This window comes from Sycon ciliatum, chromosome 1 (genome assembly GCF_964019385.1).
Source record: "Sycon ciliatum chromosome 1, ocSycCili1.1, whole genome shotgun sequence".
In the NCBI taxonomy this organism is placed as follows: domain Eukaryota; kingdom Metazoa; phylum Porifera; class Calcarea; order Leucosolenida; family Sycettidae; genus Sycon; species Sycon ciliatum.
The window spans coordinates 2,521,408-2,543,526 of NC_088643.1; the positions used below are offsets into that span (position 1 = coordinate 2,521,408).

General features: G+C 49.7%; 1 protein-coding gene across 2 annotated transcripts in view; it reads right to left on the reverse strand.

Annotated features, from left to right (window-relative positions):
* The window catches only part of LOC135809906 (uncharacterized), a 205,808-nt gene that overhangs the window by 115,401 nt on the left and 68,288 nt on the right, over nt 1-22,119 (reverse strand). For both annotated transcript variants that reach the window (XM_065323364.1, XM_065323355.1), the window contains exons 12-13: nt 14,775-14,846; nt 1,389-1,460 (exon numbers count right to left, since the gene is read on the reverse strand). In XM_065323364.1, coding sequence (XP_065179436.1) covers nt 1,389-1,460; nt 14,775-14,846 — 144 coding nt within the window. The remainder of the gene's footprint in view (nt 1-1,388; nt 1,461-14,774; nt 14,847-22,119) is intronic.

Sequence of the window (22,119 nt, forward strand, 5' to 3'; positions counted from 1 at the left end):
TAAGCTGTAGACATGCACTGCATAAATCTCCAAGTCCTCGTACAAACTGTGCAGGGCTGCAAAGGTACAAATAAATAAATAAATATCAAACAAATATCAATGTGCAGGTCAGCGACGTAGCAAGTACTATTGCACATTATTTTCTTGCTGTTTTGAAATTGGCTGACTTAACAAAACCTCCAAGCTATTACTGTACAGTAGCAGTATTAAAGGCACATTACTCCTATGTGCTTCTCGCTCATTTGGCGACCTGACACCTAGGTCGAATGTCTCAGTACTCCTTGTCAGTTTTGTGCCATGTTGTTGCACTTGCTGACTGTATAAGATCTGGTTACGTTGGTGGACAGTTAGTCATAACTCGTAACTTCATGTTGTCCTTCTTCTTTTCACAATAATTCAATTGGCTCACCATCCGAGTTAAATGAATAATATTAGTCAGAGAAGGGGAGAGAAAGAGAAAGAAAGCAAAACCAAAAACGAAAAGGGAAAATATAGGTGAACGAACACTTCATCATATGCTTACTATTCAAACACGAACATTGAATATTGAATATTCCGACTGAAATGAGACGACTATCAGTGACCATAATGAAAAAGACTAGTACGGGAAAGAACAAAGCCATAAGGGTGATTAGACTAGCTTAGCTCACTTGGAGTAGGAGCCAAGAGAAGAGCGTCACTTCCTCAACCAAACTAACCATGTGTGAACTCGCGAATGTAACTTGCGTGACAAATACACCCAGAAAAAGTATTCATAAAAGACGATACTGTTCGGTCAAATGACAACCTATGTTCCGTTAAAGTCCCTGTGTGAACGTTGGTACAGTGCTGCTTGCTCCTTCCTCTCGCATTTTGGCTACCTCCGGTTTGGTACTTTGCTTGCTGAGAATGACAACAAGCAGCAGGTCAAACTCATCGCCAAGTATGAAAAGAGCATCAAATGGTTACGTGCGAAACGAAACGGCCCCATGAATATCAACACAGACACTTGGGCGGGTCAGCGATATCAGAGATAAAGAAGGGGGAGCTTTGCGAAAACGAACCATAACCATGAACCTTCCAAGCTGTTGGTTTGCGCACTGTAGATGTGTTAGAGGTAGGTCACAGGCCGTTGAATGTCTCAGTAGCCTGTCAGTTTTGTGCCCTGTTATCGCACTTTCTGACTGTTTATTATCATCTTACAGCCGTGGATATTTGCTGCTTCATAACTCATTCCCATGTGTTTTTCTTCTATTTTTACATTTCTTATTGGCTCAGTATCCGACTGAACTGCTAGTATCAAAAGCACATTGCTCCTGCGTATTTCTAGATGGACAGTTCAGTTGACACTAAGGAAACTACCCGGTTTCGCGTACTGAGGGCGAATGCATACGTTAACAGTAACTTACAGAACTGTCAAACTATTCATACTATGCAAAACGTCTTCGGGTAACTCTCTCACTGGATTGCTGGACAACATTCTGCAGGTGAAAAAGCAGAAACCAAAACAAAAGCACTACCAGGTGACAAAGTTGAAGTTTTAAAAGGCTAAGAAATTAACAATCAACAAGTCACCATACAGAGATTATGCTCTGCGGAATTAAACAAGCTGCAATTGGACATAGAACGGTCTGAGAAGAATATGTGATAATGCAAGTGCATTTTTGCTTGGATGTGTTAAACTGCCCTAGAGGGCCCTCGGCCATTCGCTTGATATCATGGGGAGCGCATCAAACTATGTCCACTGCGAGCAAACACAAATTGGAATTTCAAATTTGGACTTAAAGGAGAATTTCAACTTTCCGCACCTAAGCCAAGTTGGAAGGTTGTTGGTTTGCGCTTCATAGATGTGTTGGCACTAGGTGTTAGGTTTTCGAATGTCTCAATATCCTTGTCAGTTTTGTGCCATGTTGTCGCACTATCTTACCATTTACAGGTAGACTCCCTTTAATTCGAACCTCAAATTGCCAGGCCCTAACTTCGAATTATCCAGAACTTCTAATTATCCAAATGCAGCCCCATGCATTGATATGTATGTCAAAATGCTTGAAATCGCATGCTGAATATTTTTTGCACATTTTTATTTGCACCAACGAAACATAGGTGGTCGTACCGGTCATGTACAACGGATCATCAAAACACTGGATCGACACAAAATCATTTTGACATTATCTTCACCTTCTAGTGAAGAAGTTGTCAGTCACTGCAGCTTTCCTGAAACAATTTCAACGGAAAAGAACTGCGCTGCCTAATCCGCGTCATGAAAGGCCGTCGAACAGCAGCACGCCGTTCTGAAGAACGGAAGTGGAGCATAGGCATCGACAATATTTACGACAATAGTGTTGTTATTCGCCAACATCCCCGCGCACGAGCTGGCGCGGCAAGAAAGGCCATCGAGATCCGCGAAGAGAGTCAGCCACCTGGAAGAAGTCGTCTTCAATCAAACCTTTGCAATTTGCCTAGCACGGGCTTGAATCAAATTTCGAGAGAAGGTGGGTTTCTTGAACGCTATAGTCGATCCTGCAGCAGAACATCAATCGATTTTTGAGCTACTCTTGGCTAGAGAAAGAGAAAAGAATGAACTTCGAATTACAAGAATAGCAACTCAACCTCACTTCGAAATAAGCGTTCAAAGGACATAGCCAATGTACTGTAAACAGCTCTTCTGTACGAAGACTGAGTTCGAATTATCCAACCGGCGCACATTTCGTACTTCGAATTATGCATTCGATGTTGACTTGAAGTGACTTGCAGAAGATCGGTACGACGAAAAAGTTCGAATTACACGGAATGTTCGAATTAAACCGTATTCAAATTAGAGGGAGTCCACCTGTATTATCTCATTACCTTGGTGGACTGTTAGTCTTAACTAGCAAATTATAGGTATTATCTTTTCACTCACAAAGCAACAACTGTTCAGTACATGGGCTAGTGGTCTACCAGAGCAATCACACTCACCACCGTAGTGGTTTTCCAGAAACGAGTAGAAGCAAAAAAGCACACTCGCCGCCACATAATAGATAAATAGCCGAAAAACATCTAAATCCATCAAAGAACCGCAAGCAAGCAGGAGAAAAGACCGTAAAATCAAGTGAAACAGCAGGGCCAGTGGTGAGCATTCGTAACTGGGCAGCAGGGGAGTGCCTGAAAAGAATGACTCCCTAAATTCCTAACCGCGACCGCTCAACCGGGCTAGAGGAAAAACACGCCTTTCGGCCAAAAAACCTTTCTAGTTCATTAATTCCTGCCCCGCTGCAAGTCGGACCCAAGAATAGAGACAGCAAGAAATGGTATGTAATAGTATTGTAGCGGGCTGCAGTCTCTCTCGGAGGCAAATGCACACGGGTCTCAGTGAACACACTGTAACTGGCAATTGAAATGTAACTATAATTGACAATGAAATTAATGATGTATTCATGTAATGAATTCAGTTTAGCGTAGGCGCACATCTCGCCACTACGTATCTGCTGCGCAACAGTGCCCTCTACGGTTCTGGCCGCGGCACTTGTTTAGCGCGCCTTGCCGCGACCGGTAAGACCGCCTGCTGTGCATCACATTAATTTATGCGTACGCCATCACAATAATTAATTCAGTTTTGATCGGGTCCGAGTCCGCAACGTGGCACATCTCCTTGCCATTCTCAGTTTTGAGTCTTCTCTGCTTTGGCTCATGCCCGACTTGCATCCTGCTGCCCTTGCCTTTTGCTGACCGAACTGTCATTGCCTAGTCATGTCGGGCACCAGGAAGAGAACCCGTCGCGCAGCACCTAGCCCTGTTCCCGACCCACCTGTTTCTTCGGCTGCGGACCCCGAGCTGCCGAGTAACGCTGCCTCACCACTCGACGGCGGACAATTCAAGCAATTTATATCTGACGAAGTCCAGAAAGCCGTCACCGCCGCCCTGGCAGAAACGGTCTCCCCACTGCTTGCCACCATCGGATCCTCGCAGCCTTCCCCCGCCATGGCTGTACCCACCGGAAATGCTGCACCAACTAGTCCGGGTGCTGGCTCTCTATCTCATCCACTGAACGTGCCGTCTCATGTGAGAGAGAGGATTTTGCGAGGTGAGTGTGTTAATTTGAATACACTGTTACCGGAAGCTCTTGGGACACCAAAGTGTGACACGATTCAGTTGAATTTCAGTGGGTCCAGGACTGTTGAGCTGCTGGATCCCAGCTCTGGCGGGCATGTCGAGAAAGTTCGTAGGCATGTTCACGACCTGGTTACATGGCTAGAAGCCTGGTCCAGATATATGTTCGTACTATGCTCGCACGCACCCAGCCGTTTCTCCGAACTAATGGCATATCAGGCCACCATTGTATCGGCCAACTCCTCATACTATCCGGAGGCCTTGCTCGAATATGACCGGGAGTTCCGCCTGGCAATCTCTCTTGACCCCAGTAAGCGTTGGGACGCCATTGACGGCAATCTCTGGTAACTGAAAATGACAGGCCGCTCACGCCCGCAGTGTAGCACATGCCGGATCACTCACCCTCCATCGGGTAGCCAGTGCCCTTTTCGTGCCTCCCGAGTACCAAACCAGCAGTTTGCACCACGGTCTGCCTACACCAAGTCTGGCAAAGAGATCTGCCGGAATTTCCAGCAAGGTCGATGCTCCAACACCGACTGTAAATTTGCCCACGTCTGCTCCCAATGTGAGGGCGCACATGCCCGCCCCTCCTGCCCGCGTCGCTTCTCTACTGGCAACCAGCGGCAGAACAAAGCTTAATGAACTGCATCTCGATAGTAGCATTCTCCGGACACACCCTACATTCTTTCACACTTGCCGCACACCTATTCACGTTAATCGCCTCCGTTCCTTACTGCGTGCACACCCCGATCAAGCTTTTGTTAAATATGTACTTCATGGCCTTACGTATGGTTTTGACATCGGCTTCAATGGCCCGCGCCAAAGCAGCATGTTCTCCCCTAACTTACCTTCTGCGAGGATGCATCCCGATTTTATTACCAAATACCTGCAAGAATGTTGCTCCCGCTTTGAACTGCTAGGTCCTTTTTCCTCCTCGCTTTTTCCTTTTTTTCATTGCTCCGGTGTTGGCTGCGTTCCGAAAAAGAACGGCCGCTTCCGTTTAATCCACCATCTCTCTAGCCCAGAGGGTCAAAGTGTTAACGATGGAATTTCACGTGAAGATTTCAGCTTGCATTACATCACTATTGATCACGCGATCGATGCAATTATGCAGTACGGTCGTTCTGCTTATCTTTTCAAACTTGACATTCGGAGTGCTTTCCGCATTGTACCTGTGCGGCAGGAAGACTGGCCTCTGCTAGGTATTCACTGGCAAAACCAATATTATTTCGACACTGTGCTCCTCTTTGGCTTACGCTCCAGCCCTGCCATTTTTAACTCTATTGCCGACTGCCTTGAATGGATTGCTCGCTATGAGTTTTCTATTACTGACCTGCTCCATTATCTAGATGATTTCCTTTGCATTTCTCCATCGGAGCTGGTGGCGAACCAACGTGCTTCAATCCTGCTTTGCTGTTTTAACTATGTCCAAGTCCCCATGGCACCTGACAAAGTGGAAGGTCCAGCTCAAGTGCTGTCGTTCCTGGGCATCGAGCTGGACTGTGGCAGACTGGAGGCCCGGCTACCAGACACCAAGTTGCAAGATCTCCGCACCTTGCTCGACCAGTATGTCAACCGTGGCGACATGACCCAACGCGAACTCGACTCACTATTGGGAATCTCCTTCGCAGCTCGGGTAATTATACCTGGTCGGACATTCATGCGCCGACTCTGGGATATTTGTCACCGCTACAGTCAGCCACACTATAAGATCAAACTCTCAGTCGAGGCCCTGGAAGACCTGACGTGGTGGCAACGCCTCCTCTCGCAATGTAACGGAAAAGCCCTTCTTTCATATGCCAAATTGGACCCCGTCTCCCGACATCCAATTGTTTACTGATGCCAGCGGTTCGATTGGCTGGGGCGCATGTTATGGCCATCGCTGGATCCAGGGACAGTGGTTGCCGGAACAAGCCGACTACTCCATCGAGTGGAAGGAGATGTTCGCCATTGCCGCAGCTTGCTCCTCCTGGGGCCTTGAATGGCGCAAGCTCCGCATACTCGTGTACTGCGATAACGAAGCCGTAGTGGCATGCCTGTCCAATGGTTGTAGCCGCTTCCCCCCCCCCCCCCCCCCCAGTCATGGATCTGATACGACGGCTGTTCTTCATGTGCGCTAACTTTGGCTTCATTCTGTCAGCAAAGCATATTCCAGGATGCACTAACAAAGCCGCTGATGCTCTGTCTCATTTTAACATGCAGGAGTTTCGCGAAGCGGTTCCGGGAGCTCGGGCGACAGCCGACCTGTTCCAGTCATTCTAACTGCCGCGGACGAATTAGCAGCACGATATGCTGCTCACGCTCTATCCGACAACACCAGACGAACGTATTCCGCCGGCGAATCTAAGTATCTCAAGTTCTGCCAACTTCAAAGATGGTCCCCGTTTCTCGCTTCAGACCTAATGCTGAGTAGTTTTCCTGCCTCCCTAACCCAGTCGGTCAGACCAGTGACTATTAAGGTTTACCTCAGTGCTATCAAGAACCTGCACCTGGAGCTCGGTTATGTCGACCCGACCGAGGGCGCGAACTTCCTCAAGCGAGTGGTACGCGGTATTTGCCGTTGCCATGGAGTAGCCGCTGTCCGCCCCAGGCTGCCAATCACGTTTCCTATTCTCTGCAGTCTGGTTGACACCTGCCTAGCTGCTCCAACCATGTGCCCTCACGACAAGCGCTGCCTGCATGCCGCTATGCTTTCCGATCTTCTTTGATTCTTCAGATGTGGTGAACTGCTAGAAGCACCTACCACGCGCGGCTGTTTGACAGAGTCAGGGATGCTCCATGTGCACCTACCACGCTCGAAGACAGACCCGTCCGGGGAAGGTACGACGGTGCTGATCGGGCCAGTGGTGCCGCCATACTGCGCTGTGAGAGCCATGCTCACCTACCTCACTGCAACTGCCTCTGCTCGTCCAGGCAGTGCTGTGTTCATCCTGGCCAACGGGCAACGCCTCAACCGCAGCACTTTTACAGCCCACGTACGCACGCTGCTTAGCACCAGCGGCGTGGCAAACTGGCAGGACTATGCAGGCCACAGCTTCCGTATCGGGGCCGCTACCACTGCTGCCCTTGCTGGCGTCCCCGACCACCAGATCCGCTCCGCGGGGCGGTGGCGCAGTGATGCATGCCTACACTACATCCGGACACCACCGTCATCGGCCCGAACGCTGGCCAGCAAACTATCCTCAGTAAGATCATCTCCCTGACACCGATGTTTCTCGATCCACACAATTCCCTCATAATGAACTATGCTATGCTGCACTGCAATACTGTTGTGTATGGGTATGTACTGGCGGTATGGCGAGTCACTCATAACTGGTCTGCCTTTCTATTGCGGCATTATGGCCTTATGGTCCTGCCTTTCCATTGCGGCAATCACAGCCTCCGGGCTTCTGCCTTCCTGCGGCAATCACAGCCTCCGGGCTTCTGCCTTTCTGCGGCACTCGCAGCCTCACGTGCTCGTGCCTACCTTGCGGCAAAGACCAACCAGTTCCTCATCACCAGTACTTACCCAACACAACCTAGCCTTATTCGTGTGGTGTATGCCTGTCTGCATGCCGTCTGTGTGCGCAGAATGCTAATGATGTATGCCTGCCTGCATGCCGTCTGCGTGCGCGGAATGCTAATGATGTATTCATGTAATGAATTCAGTTTAGCGTAGGCGCACATCTCGCAACTACGTATCTGCTGCGCAACAGCGCCCTCTACGGTTCTGGCCGCGGCACTTGTTTAGCGCGCCTTGCCGCGACCGGCAAGACCGCCTGCTGTGCATCACATTAATTTATGCGTACGCCATCACAATAATTAATTCAGTTTTGATCGGGTCCGAGTACGCAACGTGGCACAGCTCCTTGCCATTCTCAGTTTTGAGTCTTCTCTGCTTTGGCTCATGCCCGACTTGCATCCTGCTGCCTTTGTCTTTTGCTGACCCACCATCCCACCACTAACCATCAATACTACATTGCATCATTCCTACTTCAAGTACAATAAACCTGGTGGCGAGTCACTCATAACTGGTCTGCCTTTCTATTGCGGCATTATGGCCTTATGGTCCTGCCTTTCCATTGCGGCAATCACAGCCTCCGGGCTTCTGCCTTCCTGCGGCAATCACAGCCTCCGGGCTTCTGCCTTTCTGCGGCACTCGCAGCCTCACGTGCTCGTGCCTACCTTGCGGCAAAGACCAACCAGTTCCTCATCACCAGTACTTACCCAACACAACCTAGCCTTATTCGTGTGGTGTATGCCTGTCTGCATGCCGTCTGTGTGCGCGGAATGCTAATGATGTATGCCTGCCTGCATGCCGTCTGCGTGCGCGGAATGCTAACTGGCAACTAAATTAACTGACTGGCAACAAAAGAATCGTGAGCAGCAGCGTTTATGCACAGGCAAACTCTGTACACTAATGTACGGGGATACGCTAACGTACAGGGATATAGTAACGTACGGGAATATGCTTAGATACGGGGATACAGTAACGTACGGGATATGCTATACGCTAAACACTATACGCTATACTCTGTGAAGTCACCAGCGTGCCAACGCTACAGTATGTCATAATCATAAGCCACACACATTGGCATAGAATATCAAGAAGAACAGCAGAAGACCCCCATGAAACCAGGGTGGGTGGGCGGGCAACTTCAACTACCACGAGGAAAAACAAAGACCACGATGGCAGATTCAACGCAGTTGCACAGAACAAGAGAAAACGCACGAAAATATTTTGTGAGTGAAAAATATGTTGCTCAGCCGTGAAAAAACAAAACTTTTCACTCACAAAGCAACTGTTCAGCACATGGGGCAGTGGTCTACCAGAGCAATCTCACTCACGATGTAAAGGATGGTGATGCCGATAGGAGAGCAGCACACATAGACTTGGACAAGGAAAACAAGCAGTGTGGCAAAGACAGGGATGGGTCATGCCTTTTCTCAAGCTCCAAAGTCTCTTGGCAGGGCAATCCGCGTCTTCGCAAAAGCAAGGATGAATGTCGTCATCGACAAAGTGTTCCGAGCACAACACTGTGAACGATGTCGCAGCAAACTGTGGCCCTCTTCTCGCCAGATAGCCAGGATTTAAGAGCGTGGAATGCCAGCATCACCAGAGAATGCATGGAAAGACAAGTGGGTTTCTTAGACTACGGATGACGGTTGCTGCAAACAAGAACCCAACAGTGGTCCTTGGAAAGCATTTCGGAACCTTTTCTTTCAGAAATAAAAAAAACTTCAAATGAAAAAGGCTGGGAAGTACATACATGAACATCGCATCGGGACTGTGATTACACAGGAAACTTGCTCACGTTCTGCAGCAAATCATGCACGCTGGTTGCATGCTAAGTGTGCAGCGCGTGTAATAGTTTTACCTTGACACTTCTTGCTTGTCTTATGGTAACACCTTGTGTTCCTACTATTCTCACTCCTGCGGTTCTCACCTTTCTTTTGCTTTATAACCTCTGGTTTGAACATCATTCGACGAATTCTCCAATCAATCAAGTCTATACTGTTACACTGGTAGCTTGAGGATGGTTGAGATCATCGTTTGCCCTTTGACGTGCCTTGTGCTCCTGGCCGCTACTGCTCTGCTATACGCCGCTTTCCGTGAGATCCGCCGCGCTCGGGACAACGTGGCTGCTACAGTTGGACGACATCAATTACCTGCTACATCAAGCTCAAGTCCTCCGGATCTAGCCCCGTGTCGATCGCGTTCTCTCTCCCAGACAAGCCCGAGCGTCAAACGCGTTACCAGAGAACCGAATGTTTTCCATGGCAACCCTTCCGAGTTCAAAGAATGGGTATTTACGGTCGAGTTAGCCTTGAAGTGCTCACCTCAAGGTGACCCGGAGAGCCAAGTTAACTTTGCGGCTAGCTACCTCGCTGGGAATGCGCGTCTTTGGCTAATTTCTTCCCTGGAAGCAGGTGAGCAATTTTCGGATTGGCATTCTTTGAAAAGCGCCCTAGCGCGAGTGTATGGCCCGCACTATGATGGGGAAAGAGTGCGGTTGGATATGTTCTCTATCCAACAGCGTGGGTCAATTGAATCGTACGTAACGGAGTTTTCTCGGCTAAGTTTACAGGTGCCGGAACTTGACGAACTCTCCAGAGCCTTGCTATTTGTCAACGGCCTGCACGGTAACATGCGGACCTTGGTAGTGAAGGAACACCCCACTACACTGTCAGCCGCCGTTCAGTCAGCGCTAGCAGTCGCCTCAGACAGCCGATTTCAGCGCAGACCACCACTGGCGACCGCGCCGGGATTCGCACCACCATCAGGTAGCAAAAAGCTAACAAAACTAAGCCCCGAGGAACGTGAGACATTACGAGCCCAGGGGGGCTGCTTCGCATGTCGTCGACCAGGCCATATGGCCCAGAATTGCCCGCAGCATCGAGATCACCCAAACGGTGGACGTCAGTAAGGCCGATGCGATTACTGACGCAGCAAGAAAAGGCATCACCTGCGTGTAGTGTGTGCTCCGTCTCTACCCGTAACCGATTCAGTAGCCTCGCTGTGGAGGATGTTGACGATGATGCTGAATGCTCCGAAGCCAATTTCAAGCGAGATGTTACACCAACTATTGAGGCCCAGGTTACCAGCGTCAATGTGGAAACGGAACATGAGCTCCTGCGTGTAGAAGGCAAAATCAACGGTCGTCGCGCGCTTATGTTAATAGATTCGGGCTCGACCCATGATTTCATTGCCGAACAGTTTGCCAGGAGAGTTAACCTGCCAACCGAAATTGGCTCGGAAAACCTGAATGTCACGCTGGCTGATGGAGCATCAAGCTCGTTTCCCATGGAGACGACCCATGAATTGAAGGTTATCGTAGGCGACTTCAGCGATAACCAAACCTTCACGGTGTTCCCCCTTCATCGCTATGACGCTATATTGGGGAAACCTTGGTTAACGCGTAACAATCCAGACATAAACTTCCGGACGAATGAAGTCAGGTTGAACTCGAATGGTTTGCCTTGTGCGTCGCCCAGTCAAAGCGAACCGACCGCTCCTGTGGAGGCGATGTTCATATCTGGTCGTCAGGCTAGGCATGCCCTTAGGAGTGGAGACGAAGGTGTTCTGGCGTGGGTCAGCGTAGAAGACGGCATTGGCAAGGAACCTCCCGACAAATCCACTCAGAACGAGCACCCAGATCTCAAGGCCATGTTCCGTGACTATGACGATCTTTTCCCGGATGATCTGCCAGCTAGACTCCCACCAGAGAGGTCTGTAGACCACAAAATCCGCCTGGAGGAAGGCTCATCACCCCCATCGCGACCTGCCTATCGCCTGCCCAGGCCAGAAATGGAGGAATTGAAGAAACAGCTCACAGAACTCTTGAAAAAGGGTTTCGTAGAACCAAGTAAGTCCCCCTTTGGTGCACCGGTGTTTTTTGTCAAGAAAGCTGATGGTTCGTTACGCATGGTCTGCGATTGGAGGGAGCTAAACAAGATAACTGTTAAGAACAAGGCGTGCTTGCCCAATGTGGATGATTTATTCGATACCGTACAGGGCGCTAGGTACTTCACGAAACTAGACCTCCGATCAGGGTATAATCAGATTCGCATTCAAGCTGAGGACGTGCCCAAAACCGCGATTAACACTCCCTTTGGGCATTACCAATTTAGGGTCATGGGATTTGGTCTCACCAATGCACCGGCAACATTTCAATCCATGATGAATACGATTCTTCAACCATATCTGAGGGAGTTCGTAGTCGTGTTCCTAGATGACATACTCATCTTCAGCAAAACGTGGTCGGAGCATATGCAGCATGTCCGGTCGGTATTGAGCGTGCTCCGGGACAACCAGTTATTTTGCAAACGGTCAAAATGTGAATTTGGCGTGGAGAGTGTGCGGTTCCTGGGACATTGCATCGATGGACTGCACATCGCCCCTGACCCAGACAAGATTGCCGCAGTAAAGGTCTGGCCCGCTCCGACTTCCGTCACAGAGGTGAGGCAATTTCTTGGATTTACGAATTATTTTAGGCGATTCATAGATCAATACTCATCGCTCTCTAAGAACTTAGAGGAGATAACGGGAAAACATGCACGATTCGAGTGGAACAGCTCTCGGCAACATGCCTTTGAATCGCTAAAGCATGCCTTGTTGAATGCGCCCCTATTGCGGCTGGCTGATGTGAACCGACCATTCAGAGTGGTAACAGATGCAAGCGATTTCGCCTTGGGATGTGTTCTTCTCCAAGAACTAGAGGAAGATGCCTGGCATCCAGTGGCTTATGCTAGCCGAAAATTGTCTGCTGCGGAACAGAATTATACAGCTACAGAAAGAGAAACATTGGCCGTAGTGTTTGCGCTAAAGACCTGGCGCATCTACCTCTTTCAACACTTTGAGGTCATTACAGACAACATGGCGGTAGTTTATCTGAAAACAAAACCAAGCATTACAAAGAGAGAGGCGCGATGGGTTGAATTCCTAGCTGACTATAACTACACAGTCCGTCACAGACCCGGCAGAGAGAACCCTGCAGATCCCCTTTCGCGTCGCCCAGATCTCCATGAGAGTAACCTCGTGGAGAATGCAGTACCACGTTTGAATGCTATTGAGTATGCTTTAGCAATGAATGATGACGTGTCCAATACAATATCAGATGCCTACCAGAGAGACAAAGAGCTAACTCCCATCATAGAAAGATTGAAGCATTCTCTCCGAGATAATTTGCATGATCGCTATTATTGGGACGAATCCACTGATCGCTTGTACCTCAAGGCATCCCCCAATAACCGGTTGTGCATACCACAGTGCGGTGTCCGGTTAAAGCTCATTCAAGAACACCATGAGTGTGCAACGGCTGGCCACCCGGGTCGTGATCGAACATACTTCCGCCTAGCACGTTTTTTCTACTGGCCCCGAATGGGTCTCGATATCAAGAGATTTGTCAAAACCTGTGATCTCTGCCAGCGAACGAAGGGAGGTCAGCCACGAACAGGGCTTCTCCAGTCACTTCCAATACCTAATAGTCCTTGGCAGGATATCTCAATGGATTTTATTGTTGGATTGCCCCTTACTTCTCGTGGCTTCGACGCAATTTACACCTTTGTGGACCGACTTACGAAATGCGTACATCTTGTTCCAACAAACTCGAAGATTGATGCTAAGGGCAGCGCTCAACTGTACATTCAAAACGTGTTTCGTCTGCACGGGCTGAGCTCAACCATTGTTTCCGATCGCGATCCACGATTCACTGCAGCTTTTTTCAAAGAAGTATTCTCTCAGCTAGGAACTAAATTGGCATTCAGCACTGCTAACCACCCTCAAACGGATGGTTTGACAGAGAGAGTTAACCGGCAAGTGGGAGATGTTCTAAGAGCATTTGTGAACTTGAGACAGGACAATTGGGATTCGCTTCTACCACTCTGCGAGTTTGCAATAAATAGTTCACAACAGTCATCTGTAGCTAATACACCGTTCTATCTGAACTATGGGTTTGACCCTAAGTCCCCGCCCGAATTCATTCTTACGGGAGGGGAAAGGAGTGATTCGGTCGATTGGCTTCATGAGCAGGAAGCCGCACTAAGGATAGCTCGAGATGCTATGCTCGACGCCCAGGCAAGGCAAGCTCTATACGCAGACCAGACGAGAACGCCCAGTGATTTGAAGGTTGGTGATAGCGTTCTTGTCTACAGAGACTTTCTACTGACCCCGGAAGCTCGTGGCCAGCCCTCTCGGAAGTTGCAACCCAAGTGGTTTGGTCCGTATCGTATCCAGGCTAAGATTGGAGCGAATGCTTTTCGCTTGGAACTACCCCGTGAACTTCGCTGCCATCCCGTGTTTAATGTCACTGCTCTTAAACGCTACGAAGAGAACACGATTCCTGGAAGACACCAACCCCCGCCTCCGCCCTTCACAGATCTAGATGGACACACACGCTATGTTGTCGAAGCCGTTTTGAATCACCGACACCGCAGTGGTGAGCAACACTTCCTGGTGCATTGGAAGGGTTACCCCAGCAGCGAAGCTACGTGGGAGCCCGCTGGCAACCTATGTGATGAGTCTGGTCGGAATATTAAACCGCTGCAGAACTATCTAGCCTCACAACGACAGCAGCCTTGATCTAACTGGGCTGAGCCATATGCATCTCTTACTGAGATAGTTAATAATTATGTTATAGACTGATATAGTTTTGCGTCATCTCCTTGTGAGAGTGATGAAGTTGAGTTGGATTACACTTCAATGTGGTTATGCATGTGCATGAGTGATTATTTAATATTCCCCTTTCCACAATTGCATCTCCTAACTGGATTGTGTTATCTAATAGAACCTTGGGCTTCCTATGGGGCCGGGAGAGTGTAATAGTTTTACCTTGACACTTCTTGCTTGTCTTATGGTAACACCTTGTGTTCCTACTATTCTCACTCCTGCGGTTCTCACCTTTCTTTTGCTTTATAACCTCTGGTTTGAACATCATTCGACGAATTCTCCAATCAATCAAGTCTATACTGTTACAGCGCGTGCACAGCATGCCCCGTCTCGACCCCTCTCACTCATTGTGCAAAGGGTCTATTGCACATTATTTTCTTGCTGTTTTGAAATTGGCTGACTTTTAACAAAACATCAAAGCTATTATTGTACGGTAGCAGTATTAAAGGCACATTACTCATACGTAGATCTACTTCTCGCTGAATAGTTCGTTCAGTTGCCAGCCGGGGAAACTGCCGGGTTTCGCACAATGTGAATGCACAAGGTGGCAGTTACTTACAGAGTCTTCAAACCTTCGACATTGTGAAACACGTCTTTGTGTAACTCTCTGATTTTATTATTGTCCAAGTATCTGCAGGTTGTAAAATAGCAGAAACCAGAAACACCAGGTGATGAAATAGAATATTTAAAAGGCAGAGAAATTAACAATAATTATTTAAAAGGGGTTTAGGGATCAGAGTGTTCACCCAGCACAAAAATGCACACCATTGACACACACATGCGTGCACACATATACACACACACACACATCTCGTCCTGGTCCTGCTAAACACTGCCATTACGGTCACGTGTCCCCTTACGAGGCCGACAATATGGAACGACGAGCGACGGCAGTCCGCTGAGAGAGAGGTACTAGGTCAGGGACTCATGGATCATGTTCGAGAGAGCCATCTCTGGCAGCAATCTGGCTTATCATGGGAAACGATTCCTCTCACGGCTGCCACTTGAACTGGTCCATCGCTCTCCACAACAGTCAACAGAGCGAACATTCCATGAGCCAATGCTCAGAGTCGTTTCAAGTCCTCGTCTTCATGCGGTAGTTTTCTCCATTCGCGGGCTTGCAAGGCCTTGCGAAGGACTCCGAGGTGGGGGCGACGAGGAGAGTGTCGGCATCGTAACTATCCGACCAAGTCTCCTGTCGATGAATCCCCACCTCAGGCACTGTTGGCCTGGAGGGCTGGGGACACCCCAGGCCGTCCACAACAGCGAGAACAAGCACGGACGGATGCCTGAAACAAGAGCCCGAAAAAGTACAATCGTCCTCCACCAGAGCAGAGAACACACACACACACACACACACAGACTTGTTGCTCACTGCCAAAACTGGTCACGTGGGTCTCCCCGGGAGAGGGGAGAGGGACTCAAAAGGAATCTTGCAAAGATGACTCAACTGGCTATTGAATCGCCCAACGGCCGACACCCCTGAAATCCCAAAAACTCTGGGTGGACTTGAAAATGATCCCACTTATAGGCTCACCACACCTCAGTAAGTGGGTGAGGACAAGGCGCAGAAAAAGGATTGATGGCATCAGGGTATCCGTCCTGGGATCCAACTGCAGTTACCCCTGCCCCCCCCCCCCCCAGAGAAGGTAATACTTGCTACACACACACACACACACATACACACACACACACGCACACACACACGCACACACACACGCACACACACCGCACACACACACACACACACACATGCTCTCACACGCAATAGCACACACGCGTGCGTACACACATACATTCACGCATGTACGTACCCACCCACATGCATGTGCAAACTCATGTGCATGAGTGGAGATGCCCGCATACACATGTCACACCAACATGCCCCTGGAGCGGTCATGCACGTGTGTATAGTATGTGTGCGAGGGCACGTCCACATGAGTGAATATGCATGTGCATGCTCATACATGCGTATGGTGCACACATGCACAAACATGCAGGTCTATGCAAACACACACTTGCGCGCGCGCCCCGCATACAGTGTGCTCATACATTTCCATAGCCATAGGCAGGCAATGACTCGCAAATATCATGATTGAATCTTATGAGATTGAAAACACACACTTACCCAAGGCCAAAGCAGCTTTGGTGTTGCTTGTGAAAGCACGGGGGCCAGGGTGCTGAGCAGTTACAGGGCTATCTGTATCTATAAAATTCTCCATCCCACACCAAAGCAACTTGCTTGTGGTACCACCTGCTAGCAACTTGCTTGTGGTACCACCTGCTAGCACTGCTCATTCTGCTAAGCGCCTAACGCACGCTGGAGCCATTATGTGGAATAGATTGCCACCAGCAACAAAATGTTCAAATAGGTATTTGGATTTTAAATCTCAAGCCTTGCAGTATATATTATCAGCGACATAGGTTTTCCAATGCTCACTGGATTGATATCTGTTCGTTGCGACCAACCTTCCGTTTTTTTCTTTCCTTTCTCTTTTTCTCTTATATCTACTTTTCCACAATATCCTTTAACATGTTATTCACAGTGGGTCCAATGTTATTAGGCATTTTGCCTGTTTTGATTTCCACTATAAATAAAGTATACAACAACAACAACAACAACAACAACAACAACAACAACAACAACAACAACAACAACAACAACAACAACAACAACAACAACAACAACAACAACAACAACAACAACAACAACAACAACAACAACAACAACAACAACAACAACAACAACGTGAGAATAAAGATTTGAAACAACTTCCACCGTTTGGCGCATCCGATCACACTACTATCAGTGGCCACATCAATAATCAACTGCCCCCCATAATTAACAACTCCCCTCCACGATCCAGAAGCACCACATTCTGGTCATGGACAGACAGCACTATCCACCTTCTTCGAGAAGCCCTTTCACGCACAAATCTCAACCACCATCCAAACCAACACGACCCATGCCCAGTTGACACCTTCTGGCGATCCTGGCGTGACAATGTCATGAGCATCGCCCAAGAACACTGCCAAGTTACTCGCACTCACCCCCCTTGGGACAGGAAGGATGTGCCAGCACGACCATGGATATCAAAGGGCCTCTTGAAAGAGATCAAGGATAAGCACAGAAAACACAGAATATACCTTCACTCACGCTCGCCTGACGACTGGAACACGTTCACTGCCCAAAGAAACCGTGTCACCACCCTCCTGCGTCGTGCTAAATCGGATTTCGTAAACAACTCAACAGCCTCCTCTACTTCCCTACACCGCCTCATGAAGCACCTAACTACAGCTACAAAACAACGCATACCCGAACTCGTCAGCCAAGCAACTCCTGCAACGACACCAGCACAAAAAGCCGCTGCCCTCAACGAATTCTTCATTTCACAGAGCAAGCTGTCCGTGGCCAATGCGGATGAGCAAACTCCAGCCATCAACACCACCCCTGACATCCTCAGTCCCCTTCAAGAAATCTCGACTTCCCAAGCTGAGGTCGAAAAACTCCTCCGAGGAGTTGATACCAACAAAAGCCCCGGGTTTGACTCTATTCCAAACCGCCTCCTCAAAGAAGCGGCTAAGGAACTTGCACCGTCGTTATCGTCCCTCTTTAACCTATCGTTCCAAACCGGAGAAATCCCACAGGAGTGGAAAGATGCCACCATTACTCCAGTACCCAAGCCGGGTGACCCAACCCAACCAACAAATTATAGACCCATCTCTCTCTTGAGCACTACATCAAAAATCCAAGAAAAAATTGCACATCAACTCCTCTACAAGCACATCACACCCCACCTGCCCAACCAGCAGTCCGGATTCCGCGAGAAAGACGGCACTGAGCAGCAGCTCGCCCGTCTCGTCCATACCCTCTCCACTGCGAGAGACGACGGGAAACACGTCAATGCCTGCTTTTTCGATCTAAGCAAGGCCTTCGATCGTGTGTGGCATGCAGGCCTTCTAGCAAAACTCTCCCACTATGGTGTCCAGGGCAACGCCCTGGAGTGGTTCCGACGGTACCTGTTGGGGCGTCGGCAAAGGGTCCAGGTGGATGGCGACCTATCGCCTTTCCTCGAGATCCCTGCCGGCGTCCCTCAGGGATCTGTTCTTGGGCCGCTTCTATTCCTCGTCTACACCATAGACCTTCCACATGCATGTGAGAATCCCGGCACCACCTGTAGCCAGTTTGCAGATGACACCGCTCTGATTTCCATAGCGAGAACTCTTCAAGACTGCACCCGAAACCTACAACAGAGTGTCACAGCAGCTGGAGACTGGCTTCAAAGATGGCACCTGCTGGTTAACACAAAGAAAACAGTCATCCTCCCGTTCTACCACAATAACCGCCCCCCTGAACAGCTACCCCAGATCACCCTCAGGAATAGTCCGCTTACCGTAGCACAAAAACACAAACACCTCGGAATAATCTTTCAGCATGACCTCCGTTGGACGGAGCATGTTGAATACATAGTCAAAAAATCACTCAAGTCTTTCAATATTCTTTTTAGACTAAGGTCTACACTCACCAGTGATTCTTTATCTCACATCTATCAGACATACATACTACCTATATTCTCATATGCGAGCACTGCTCTCACACCGTTGTCCCACACTTCCCTTGACAGGTTAGAACGACTCCAGCGGAAAGCCGCCAGAATATGTCTCCACCTTCCCCTTTACACACACTTAGAACACTCCCACCTTTTGCATCGCATCAAATGGCCAACATTATTTTCACGTTTTAAAGTTAAACATATACTCTTCGCGCATTCTCTGCGCCACAATTATGCCCCACCACATATACTCTCGCTGCATACTGCTAGCAACGTGCAACCTTCGTATAATTTACGTCGCTCTCGTACTTGGCACTTGCCAACTCCGCGGACTGACCGCTGTCTCCATTCTCCCCTGTACAAGGCCCTTCATTACTTTAATTGCCTGCCCACCCAGCTTCGCGAAATCCCTTCTCGTACTCCCTTCAAATCCGAGATATCCCTGCTGTTGCACAACTCTGTATGCTCGTGTAGCGACCACCCCTGCCCGTACACTTAAGTACGCAACTCTGTATGCTCGTGTGGCGACCACCCCTGCCCGTACACTTAAGTAGTCATTAACCCCTAGGCCCTGTGTTTAGAAGAGTATCTCTTTGTTGTTGTTACTATAATCGAGTGGCACATTCGCACTACAATTCTACGAGTGCTAGTTTGAAATTACGTTACGAATTGTTACGTTGTACAGCAGGTACGAAACAATTAATATTTACATACTCACCGGTTTTCGTTTCGGAGTCCCGCGCTGTGACTCAGCTAATTTCTATTTCGTTTGCCTTGTATTGTCTGACTAGGGGCGCTGTCACCCCGTCAGGTGCAAGCACCCTTGGACAGAAGCACTTCACTTCACGACAAGTGTTCATTTTCGTTTTCCTCTTCTGCTTCTGTTGCACAGTTTGAACTTTGAATGTGTGCTTTTTTCGTACTCTGCTCTCGATCGAACCATGCGCGGGTCGATCTCCATAATTTTATCTTCCGTTGCCATGACTGGCATTAGTACGCGTTCTGTACTCACTCGCTGCTTGGCACGCTTGCAGCGCGTCTTTTTTCTGTTGCAACCCAGTGCCTGCGTGCACGGTACGGGATTTGCGATGCCACATCAGCGTTGGTGTGTCGTTGTGTTTCGTTGTTGTTTTGTTCTTTTGCTGAGTGTGGTCGTTAAAACTGAGCAAGAACGGGTCGTTGACAAGGCGTGGTTTCTATGTGCATGCCCTCCTGTCAACTCCAAACTATTGGTAGCAGAGGATGGTTTTCACGGAGCCATCATGGAGGTAAAACTAGAAGACCTCGCACGGAAAAAGCGAGAGCTGAAAACGGATTTCACAAATACGAGGAGAAATTTAACAGTGGAGTCAACGAATGAGGTGCCGAACCAAGATGACGTAAAGACATGGAGAAGCCACTTGACGACAGTGTATGACGAGACCAAGAAGGTCATCATGGAATACATGGAAGCGGTGGTGGATACTGACTCTAGGAGACATGCTGGTCTCCAGAAGCAGTACAAGCAGCTGGAAGGCCAGTATTCCGATGCCATGGAATTGGCCAGGAGTGTGCTCATCAGGAGCAGCAGAGCGAGCCTGGCAGCGTCGACCAGGCAGACTCCCAGTCCCAAGCAATCGCCACTGAGAGGGGCAACGCCGTTACTAGCGTCAGTACGAGAGGAAAGCAGAGAAATTCTAGATCTGCGTGCGGCGCTCCAAGATGCACCGTTTCTTGGTCGCCAGCACGATGCGCGGGTGATGTTGCCCAGGGCTGCAGACTATGGAGAACGGGTGAAAGTAGAGCCGGACAGTCGTGTTGTAATGTTCAGTGGTCAGCGTGTGGGGGAACCTGCCGAACCCTTCCCGACCGTTGCCATGGCAACCGCGTCAGCACACGCGCCACCGCAAACGGATATGATCAACAGCAATGCATGCACCGCTTTATCTGCAGCAGTTGCAGAGTACCAGCCACGTAGTTCAGTGCTGCCAGCGTCATTTGCAACTATGACCACGGGCAGCAACGCTCCCGCTATAAATCAGGAACAAGGCTCTGCCTTCCTGATCCACGATCCTGCTGATCAAACACCTAGTATGATGTATGCAACGTATGGCAACAATAGTGCTAGGCCGCAGCAGGCATACATGTACCAACAACAACAACAGCAACCGCAGTGGAGGGCGAGCAATAGTGCAGTCGTGTACAACTCACCTGTGTCTACTGGACCGTCGCACACCATCTCTGCCGGAGCGTCACAGTACGGTGTGAGACCCAGCGCTGGCATGCAAGCACCCCAGACCGCAGTATTCGCCCCAGTTCCGACATATGTCGGAGGCACCGCAGCTCGACCTGCGCCACGGACTGCTCCAGCGGCAGCTGCACAGATCAACATCGCCAGCAAGTTGAAGCGGATCGAAATTGCCGTGTTCACCGGAGAGAAGCGAAAATACGAGCGCTGGAAATCCGCTTTCAGCGTTTGTGTGGACCAGCAGCCGCTCTCCGCTGAATTCAAGCTGCTGCAGCTCCGACAGTACGTGGCGGGTGAGGCACTGGATGCCATCGAGAGTCTCGGCTACTCGGCAGCAGCATACGAGGCTGCTCTGCGGCGGCTGGAGCGACGCTTCGGTGGGAGTCGCCGGCGCCTTGCGGTTAGAATGGAAGAGCTGGAACGATCTCCACCTATTCGAGCTGGTAGAGCCCAGGACCTGGAGCGCTTTACCGATGTGCTTGACATGGCAGTGGTGACGTTAAAGGATGCCGGTATGCACACCGAGCTAGGTACCGGCATTCTCTACCAGCGGATCCAGCAGAAGCTGCCGGTGAACTTGTTGGCCCAGTATCGCCGGTGGATAGTACACCACCAAAAGGACGAATCGGTCGAGGTGCTGCTGGAGTGGCTAAATGCCGAGGCAGAAGTTCTTGCTGCCGCCACGGAAACTATCGAAGGCATCAGCCAGCAGCATCACGTCAGAAACCAATTGTCAACCAGCGGGACAAGTCGAAATCAGCCGACTCGGACGGCAACTGCTCACGACGCTGTGCAACCGCGCACGACCACGTTTGTGACAGCTACAAACACCGCTGGCAACGTGCCGACCGCAAGGTCCACATGCCAATGCTGCAATGGTGGCGAGCACCCGATCTGGCGCTGCCCAGAGTTTGAGAAACAAACTGTAAGCCAGCGCTGGGCAGCAGCGAAGCGAAGCAAGTCATGCTATAGATGCCTTGCGACTGGGCACAGCGGCAAGGACTGCCCACGGGACCGGGAGTGCGGTATCAACGGGTGCACGCAGCATCACCATCGCCTGCTGCACAGTGAGCCCCGTCAACCGCCTCCAGCGTCGTCAACCCACGCCTCCGGAGAGACTGGAG